This window comes from Frieseomelitta varia, unplaced genomic scaffold (assembly GCF_011392965.1).
Source record: "Frieseomelitta varia isolate USP_RPSP 00005682 unplaced genomic scaffold, Fvar_1.2 scaffold_380, whole genome shotgun sequence".
NCBI lineage: Eukaryota > Metazoa > Arthropoda > Insecta > Hymenoptera > Apidae > Frieseomelitta > Frieseomelitta varia.
In genome coordinates, this window is record NW_025110124.1 from 449,976 (window position 1) to 460,098 (window position 10,123).

Sequence of the window (10,123 nt, forward strand, 5' to 3'; positions counted from 1 at the left end):
AAAAAAAATTAATTATAAAATTTGACAACGTTAGCTGAATTTAAGTTATTATTATTCCTCTTGAGTCGTTGTATTGTATCACATCGATACAATACCATACCTACATTCGTTACAATTGTCAGTCATTGTAAAAAAATTTTATAACTTTCGCTAAACTTAAGTATAAAAGAAATTAATTATAAAATTTGACAACGTTAGCTCTAATTTAAGTGTTACGAGCTCGTTCGTGTTTCACCAATTTTATGTTACAACGTCACGCGTGCGTTACGTTCATGTGAATAATTTCGTTAACTTAGTGCGTCCTTCTTTTTCGTGGATGATATTGTCAAGCGGCAGGAGAGCGTTGGTTACTTTCTCGTGCAAAGGTGCGGTGGTACATCAGTTTTATGTAAATACGTCAAAGGTGATGCAAATTCCAGCATGTTCATGTATGAATAACTACCTCGATCTCCTCTTCTCTCATCGTCTTTTTTCCCTTTTTTTTCTTTCTCTTCTTTTTTTTCGGAGGATCAAAGTGGTCCGGAATGTAGACGGAGCTGTCGTTGCTTAACAATACGTTAATAATTTATCGCAATCGCGAGGCATCTTTGAAACACGCTGGAAACTGAACGAGAAATTACGATATTAATTCTCTTACTCACTGTTTGTTCACTCTCGTAACGACGAGGGAAATTTAATTCTGCTCCAGAGATTTTTTTAAACAGAGGGCACGATCCTCGCGACGCGAGCGTTTCATTCTTTATTCCTCGTCTCTTCTCGACGTAAATTCGAAACGCGACGCGGAAGATATTGGAATTTGAAGTATTCACGCGATCGAGAGACAGAAAGAGAGAGAGAGAAAGAGAGAGGATGAGAAATATGCGAGATGTTTCAGTTTTCTCCGGGCTGAATTCTGAAAAATTAATTATCAGCGGCGAAATGGAAAACGCGATTTGCTTTGCGATTAAAAAAAAAAAAAAATAATAATAATAAAAGAAAGCAAAGTAGTTTTAACGAACGGTGTATATTTTTTGAAACTCGGGTAATCAAGCAGCCGCGGAAATCATTGGAAGCCTGCGAGTTTGATGAAAAAAAAAAGAGAAAAATGCGCCTCCGAGTCTCGCCCCGACGCACGTATTGTTTTCGCGAGGATTTCCTTGGCTTTTAGGAAGAGAGCCGTGTTTTGAAAGCTCGTTACTTTTTCATCCGCTTCCTGCTTCTTCTGTTCCCCCGTTTCCTGCCCCGCGATCTTTTTCGTTTATGCAACATTGCAAACGCGAATTTGAGAGCGATCGGAGGGAGACAACTTTCGCAATAACACGTGGCGGTGCTTGTTCAATTTTTTTTTTTTTTTTTTTAGTACGTTAATATTGAGAAGCGTATGCGAATAATCCAAACCTAAACTTAACCCAAACCTAACCTAATTTCTAGTTTATCGAATTAATTTATCCTCTGACGTCAGATCGGTAGAAATTAGAGTAAATTTCTAGTTTATCGATGTTTCCTGATCTTGGCTATTTCGCTATTGTTTCTTTAATGAGAGTCTCATTTTATCGAAAATAAGAAATGAATCGGGAGAGATCGAAAAAGTTGTATAGTTTTTGTTACTTTAGAAGAAAGACGTCACACTGAAAAAATTATAGTAGGCAGAAATAACCAAAATTTACCAATATTAAATTTACCAAACTATAAATTATAAATTTTGTCAAGTTCTCTCCTCATTGGAATGACTGCTTTCATCGTTACCACACTTTGCTTGCATATTAAATATAATACGATATAATAGTATATATACACATATATCTGTTATAATTTTGTAGTCCGAATAGTCTTTAATCTTTTGCATTGAAGTGTTAAACAAGGAATTAAGGAATTCTCTTGAAACACTGATTCGTTTCGATACTAACATCAAATTGCAACAAATACCATCAGTAATCTAATAAAATTAAAAAAAAAGTGAAAAAAAAGAAAAAGCTGTAGGAAAGTAGAAAAAACTGAAGAAACTAAAAAAAAGAGTTAATAACCAGTTAATAGTCATTAGGTTAATAATCATTAATAATCAGTATCAGTTAATAATTATTAAAAATCAGTATCAGTTAATAATCATTAATAATCAGTGTAATCGCGCCTTAACCAAAACATCAGGCGAACATATCGTGAGTAATCGTGACAATTGTTTCAATCGTGACAATCCTTCCAAAGCGCAAGAATTAATCGCGAAAAATCGTCGTAGCGTCAATGCGATCATTTGCGCGACATATATGTATTTTGCTATTGGTCTATCGAAGTTGCAACTTGGAAAACAGCCGTGAGGGAGAGGGGGATCTCTCTCTCCGCGTCGTTGAATTCAATTTACTTAACCCGGCGCGGTGCCGCCGGGAGATCTCTCGCCGAAGGCTGCTGCTGAATTAAAAAGGAAAATTATGGCACCGCGCGTGGGAAGACCCGCAGAAAGTGACGCGCGAAATTCCGTATCGCGCGGTTCGGATGGAGGGAACAGGAAGCGACAGGATGTCTGCTTCTTTCGTGCATATTTCTTCGCGAGGAGAGGGGAGGGAGAGACAGGGAGAAAGAGCAAAAGAGAAGTAGAAAGGGTTGGAAATCGGATTCGCGAGCTCGCGACGACAAATCTTTGCGATGGTTTCCCTCTCTCGATGAGAACCAGACGCGCACGAGGTGCTTAAGGTCGCCGAAAATGGCGCCGGTTCGCGGACCATAACGAGCGACCGAACCGTACACAATAAATGTCGTCGCTTTCCTTTTCATTCGAACTCGTCGGCACGATATCGTTGGATAGAAATTATTGAGAAGCAATAAATTTATCATGCGTTTTGTCTATTTTGTTTCACTTAAATATAGTTAAAGCTGAGAAAATACTGCACTTTTGGAATAAAAAAAATTCTCGACGTGCGTGGCACGTCATTCTAGCGCAAGAGGTTAACCGCTTGGCAACTGATTGCGGACCATAACGAGTGACCGAACCGTACACAAAAATTCGTCGCTTTCCTTTTGAACTCGTCGGTATGACATCACTGGATAGAAATTAGTGAGAAGTAATTTAACAAATTTATTATTTGGTTTCGACTTGTACTTAAATATAGTTAAAGCTGAGAAAATACTGCACTTTTGGAATAAAAAAAACTCTCGACGTGCGTGGCGCAAGAGGTTAACCACTTGCATTGGTACTTGATTGCGGACCATAACGAGTGACCGAACCGTACACAATAAATCGTCGCTTTCCTTTTCCTTTGAACTCGTCGGCACAATGTCACTGGATAGAAATTATTATAGAAGTAATAAACCTATCATTCGTTTTGCCTGGGTTACATTTAAATATGCCTAAAACTGAGAAAATGTTCAAATGATAAAAAATTCTCGACGTGCGTGGCACGTGATTCCAGCGCAAGAGGTTAGGTTATGTTAGGTTTACATAATAATTATATTTTATATATATATATATATATATATATATTTTATATATTATATTATTAGGTTTATATAATAATTATATTTTATATATATATATATATATATATATTTTATATATTATATTATTAGGTTTATATAATAATTATATTATATACATATATATTTTATATATTATATTATTAGGTATATATAATAATTATATTTTAATATATTATTAATTATTTACGTAATATTATATAAATATTATGTAAATAACTACGTAATTTATTTTCTCACCTTCGTTCCTATCATCAAACAATTCCGAGGAAATGTTAAATCCAGAAACTAAAGTTCTGGAAAAAAAGATACAAATTCGAGATATATGTATTTTATTTATTTAAAAATACAAACACAGATATATGTAATTTGCAATCACGCACGGAAATAAACGGCGAAGGTACGTACTGGCCATCCGATTAGGATTTTCTATATTCTGTCTGAGTTGAGTTGCTCGAATTGACAATTAATAGTGTGATTAATATAATATCGGAAAATACGATAACGAGTCTATTGGTATTGCGTCGTTTTTTTTTTTTTCTTTTTTTTGATGGACATGTATCTTGAAATGTAGCTTAATTTTAAATCGTAAACATATCTGACGATTGATTGTTCAAGCTTGCTTTAGAAAAAGAAAATGCACGATCTCGAAATGAATAGTTTGTTTGGCGTCGATTTTAAAATGGAATTTTGCTGTTCTATGTTCGAAACGCTGAAGAAACGCTGTGCAAGCTCGTAAAAAGTTATCCGACATAAAACTACGGAAGAAGTGTCAGAATTGGTTTGCTAAATTTCACTGTTGGCGAGGATATCGAATCGTTCTTGGAACTTGTTCTTTGTTGAAAGAGACGAGAACTTTTTTGAACGCGGAAGTTAACCGAAGGATGGTAAAAGATAATCGAGCAAAATGGTCAATGCACGTTGAATGGTCAATAATATTAACAAAGTTTTTCTCATGAAAAATTCATCTTTCATTTGCAAACACACACACACACACACAAAAGGAAAAAAAAACACGGTCACCCTTTGGTCAACTTGATACTTAACAATGGTAAAAAAGTAAAATATCAAATTTCCTTGTGTTTGAAAACTGGAGAGAGACATTCACATTTCGAAAATGCATGCAAAAGTTTGTTATCAAGAATATTCAACGCCAATTGGTCATTCTCAGCCCTATGATAGTTATTATATAGCTCTAATCGAATAGTGTTTAATAGAGAGCCGAGAATTTCATTCAGTTATCTTCGTCTGTTATACACGCAATTCTCGATAATAGTATATATAGATCTGATAGTAGTATATATATATACAGACTGCGTCTGTTAATCGAAAGCAGAGCTAACTACTTCTCGATACTAACTCCAGACAAATCATCATCAAACCAATTTCACTCCAGTTGCTTCGAACTTGTCTCTCCTCGCAAAAATACATTTCGATCGCTCGATTCGTTCCTAATTGCTTCGTGGCTGATGATGACTGAAGCAAAGGAACTCCTTCTTCCTCTCACCCTTTGTTACCCGAGCCCGTTACGCGATGACGATCGACGAAATTTCGATCCGGGGACACGAGAGTGGGAAAAGAAAGTTGGTAGACGAGATGGCAGCGTGTGTAGTTCGAAGAGCCTGCAGGCTAAAGCGGACGAGGAATATATTTCAATCCTCGTTCCCTCGTTCCCTCCCCTCTCCCCGCCCTTTGGCATTTCTCTTCCAATTCTTCTTCTTCTTCTTCTTCTTTTTCTTCTTCTTCTTCCTTCTTTCACTCTCTTAAGGGAGCAGGACAGTTTGACGGGCCTAAAAACTACGTACACTTTGGAGGGCTAGTGAGAAAAAAGTACATGTTTGATTGTGGTTTATTTCAACATATGATCTATAAAAAGCAACATTTTGAAAGAGAAAAAAAGAGGGTTGAAAGCTCTTGTTGATTCTGTTTATATCGATCTAAAGTGGACGTTCGCTACAATATTGCGATATAACTCCGTTGCGATACTAACAGATCTTTGGCAAGAGATGTGAAGTGTTAAGTATTATTTTTAAGCGTGGGTATTAAAGTGAGTATTATTTTTAAACCTTGTATAAACGAGTATTTTCTGCCATGGTTTTAAGGAGGCAGGACAGTGTGACGGGCCTAAAAATTACGTATACTTTGGAGAGCTAGTAAAAAAAAAACTATATATTTGATTGACATGAGCATCTCTGGTTTATTTCAACACATTACGAACTATGAAAAGTAACATTGAAAGAGAAAAAAAGTGGGCTCTTATTTAACTTTTTAACGGCATCCTTTTACGTAACTTTCTTTTTACATTGCCAATCGGTGTGCATGATTCCAGCCGAACAGGATTAGCTGCAACAGAAAGGCAGAAAAAGAGTTCAAAAGTAAACAATATTCTCTAAAGCCTGACGATCCAACATTTCGATTTTTATGAAAATTATGAAAATAGCAGCTATTTGTTTTTGATGTATCGAATTTATGCCAAAAGTTTCTACGTTTCTTGTTTATATTTCTAGAAATTGTTAAAAATTAAGAAATGTTCGATCGTCAATCCCTAGTAAATGTTACATAAAAGATACGTACGCAAGTTTCACGGTAATCGGTTGTTTAGATTCCGAGATATCTTGCACGCCGTTTCCAAAAAACCTAATTTCGAGAAAAAAAGCGTTCAAAGTTTCAGAACGTCATTTTTCATACGTATCCTTCACTTACTTTTTTTACTTATACATCGCGGCTCACAGTTCTTATAATTCACAGCTAAATCGAATCCAAGTCCCCTAATATTCGATTCACCAAAACGTAATATTCGAATCACACGATTTACACTTTGTAATACTGCTTAGAGTTGTAAACAGTGATACAAATTCAATTATTCTGTATCCGCGGATTTATTATTGTACCCCAAAATAAGTCGTTTTTAAAGGCTAGGACCTTTCGTATCTTATTTCTAAGACTTCAAACTACCATTTAAAACGAAAACAAAACAATCGATCTTTTGAAAATTCCACACTGTCTTGAACCCTTAATCGTGTTCTCGTTTTCGGCGAGTTCCCTTGAATTATTGTTTTCTTTTCCAGCAATGGAAGGAGGACGATGGTGAATTTTACGAATCTCTGTCGCGTTTTAATGGAAGAGGTATTGAATATTTTTGCACGACTACACTCCATTATATTTCATGCTATCGAGAATTGTAGAAAATTGTGAAAACGTCTGTAGAAAGGGTCGAAGAATTTTTTTTTTTTTAAATTTAAATCCGGTTAAATCCACCGCGGATGATGTTGAAGATGGAAACTCTGGTGATTCGATTTCCTTTCTCGCTCCTTTTCGTCGAGCTTCGAAGGTTGTAAGCGTTGAACGACGAAATGTCAGCGTCTCTTTGAATTTTCGTCGTTTCACTGCGATACTCTAAGTTCCGCAAAATGGCGGCAAGAAGAAACGGGCGCGGTGGATCTACTAGACGCGGAAAATATCTTTTCAATATCTTTTCTCAGAGATCTCCGCAAAAGATGAGCCAAAATTTGTCAAATCAAATCTGAAGCTCCGCGCTTCAAAATTTACAATATTATAATGCCTTAATAATTTTTATAATTTCTTTCATATCGTTGTAATATTTTTTTTTTTCTCGTCAATTGTAACAGTTTGAAAGTACTTTTTCACTATATTTTCCAGCTTCTCGTAAAAATCCACAGTCCGGTAATTACTCTTCAATTATTATTGTCTTACTTGCCTTTATCACTTTGCCTCGTCGTTGTATCAGTTGGCCAATTTGTCTCGGGCAATTGTCAATTGAAAGGTTCATAACAAACGCGATCCTCGACAAATCTTTCGTCTTTCTAAATTGATGGGTCGATAAGTAACGATCAGCGGCGAGCGACAGTGAACTCGACTCGGTAACGGTAATCCAACAGAGGGGAATTTGAGTTGGGGGATGTACAGGGTGTTCCACGAATCGTGGTTAACCTGATTCCACGTATAAAAATTCGTCGAGAAGGAAACATAAAATTTGTTTAGAAAGAAAAGTCGAAAATTTGAAAATCTACCGAGTACACTTGGATTTGGCCAAGTTCGCACTGAACTCGGGCGAATAATCGACGCGAGGGTGTCCTACGCGCAAAAATGAGTAAAAAACGTAGAGTAAAATTTCTCTCAAGAGGTTTTGAACGCGTCTCATTTAAAATACGCGTGTTTGAAATATTAAAATATTGTAATATTACAGTATTATTAAATATTATAATGTTAAATATTAAAATATTGTAATATTACAGTATTATTAAATATCATAGTATTAAATGTTAAAATATTGTAATATTACAGTATTATTAAATATCATAGTATTAAATGTTAAAATATTGTAATATTACAGTATTATTAAATATCATAGTATTAAATGTTAAAATATTGTAATATTACAGTATTATTAAATATCATAGTATTAAATGTTAAAATATTGTAATATTACAGTATTATTAAATATCATAGTATTAAATGTTAAAATATTGTAATATTACAGTATTATTAAATATCATAGTATTAAATAATAAAAAAATTGTAATATTACAGTATTATTAAATATCATAGTATTAAATATTAAAATATTGTAATATTACAGTATTATTAAATATCATAGTATTAAATGTTAAAAATTGTAATATTACAGTATTATTAAATATAATAGTATTAAATATTAAAAATTGTAATACAGTATTATTAACTATCATAGTATTAAATATTAAAATATTATAATATTACAGTATTATTAAATATCATAGTATTAAATGTTAAAAATTGTAATATTATAATAGTATTATTAAATATCATAATATTAAATATTAAAATATTGTAATATTACAGTATTGTTAAATATAATATTGTAATATTACAATATTATTAAATATTATAATGTTACATATTAAAAATTGTAATATTACAGTATTACATTATTGTAATATTACAATATTATTAAATATTATAATGTTAAATATTAAAATATTGAAAGAAAGAAATTTCCAAACTCGATTTCCTCGTAAACGGAGCGTCTTGCAAAAGATTTTTCAGTTTCCACGTTCTTCCGCTTGTTTCTGCTCGTAGAACAATCTCCTCTCAATTATTTGTGTAGAACTGGCTAAATTCAAGTGTGCTCGATTTTCTTTTCAAACACGAAAGGTTTGATTTACAAAAGAATTTTGTTCTTTTTTTGTAGACTTTCGACGTTTCTACGCCTGCGACGTTGGTTGACCACGAGTCGCGGGCCACCCTGTACAAGCGAGAGGGACACCGAGGATTAGTCACAACGGAACGAAGTTAACAAGTTCCGGTTAATAATGGAGCACGAACGAGTACGGTAGCGATCCGCAGTGTACACAGACCGGCGGACCCGGGCGCCCGTTTCGTCTTCAAGAAATTGAGAATCTCTCTCGGGTCGCCGGAGCAAAAATGGAGGAAAGCGGATCCGAATGAAAGGGCTGATAAGTCTGTGTGCCACCATTTATTGTCCTCTGTACCGTCCCACCGAGATGCGCGTTAATAAATTTATTATCGGCGCTCAGTTTCAAAAATTCCGCGCGGACGAAAAATTTTACCTTCGTCGTTCGACGTTATTGAAACTGTCTAGTAAAGTAACGAGCTACCAAATTCCTTTTGTTCATTAACACACGTTTGCGGACAAGTCAATCCAGCTGGCGAGAAGCATACATAAACGCATACTTTCTTCTCCATACTCCAACAGACAGTTGATCTTAACCGCATGCGCTGGCAACTGATTGCGGACCATAACGAACGACCAAACCGTATACAAGATTAATCGGTGTCACAGCGGTGTGAATTATCGACGCTGGTAGTCACGTTGTTTGAATTGCAATCGAATAGATCATTCTACGATTGAAAGTACGTGATTGTAGAAGGTGGTCCTCAAAATATTATAGGATTTTTAGTTTGAATACGAAATAAAAACGAAATAAGCTGTGTGCACCAAAATTCTTTGTCAAAGACATAATCTGTGCATCATAACAGATCACACAGATCAATCTCATTAGTCGACTCACGTTTTTGCAATTGAATAGATCATTCTGTGATTGAAAGTACGTGATTGTAGAAGGAGGTCCCCAAAATATTACAGGATTTTTAGTTTGAATACGAAAGAAAAACGAAATAAGTTGTGTGCACCATATTGTTAACAAAATTCTTTGTCAAAGACATAATCTGTGCATCATAACAGATCACACAGAAAAAATTCATTAGTCGACTCGCGTTTTTGAATTGCGAATAGATCATTCTACGATTGAAAGTGCGTAATTGTAAAAGGAGGTTCCTGAAATATTAACTTGCGCTGGCAACTGATTGCGGACCGTAACGAGCGACCGAGCCGCATACAATAACTCGTCGCTTTATTTTCGAACTCGTCGGTACGATATCGCTGTAGGATAGAAATTATTGCGAAGTAATAAATTTATTTCCTGGGTTATGCTTAAATATACTTGAAACTGAGAAAATGAAAATTGCAATTTTGGGAAACAAAAAATTGTCGACGTGCGTGGCACGTCATTCCAGCGCAAGAGGTTAACCATTTGAGTGCGGACCATAACGAGTGACTGAACCGTATACAATAATTCGTTACTTTCTTTTTGAACTCGTCGGTATAATATCACTGGATAGAAATTATTGAGACAAATGATAAATTTGTTAAATTACT

The 10,123-nt window shown here is 34.8% G+C and overlaps 1 protein-coding gene across 2 annotated transcripts in view; it reads left to right on the forward strand.

Annotated features, from left to right (window-relative positions):
* The window catches only part of LOC122531276, a 142,882-nt gene extending 133,077 nt beyond the window's left edge, over positions 1-9,805 (forward strand). Inside the window, exons 5-6 of one of the 2 annotated variants that reach the window (XR_006307238.1) lie at positions 8,636-9,335; positions 9,736-9,772. Coding sequence is in view for 1 of the 2 variants with exons in the window: in XM_043659081.1 (XP_043515016.1) it covers positions 8,636-8,670 (35 nt within the window). In the remaining variant the exon portion in view is untranslated. Of the gene's footprint in view, positions 1-8,635 lie in introns of both variants that reach the window. The other variant, XM_043659081.1, reaches the window with a different exon arrangement.
* Positions 9,806-10,123: the final 318 nt, after the last annotated feature.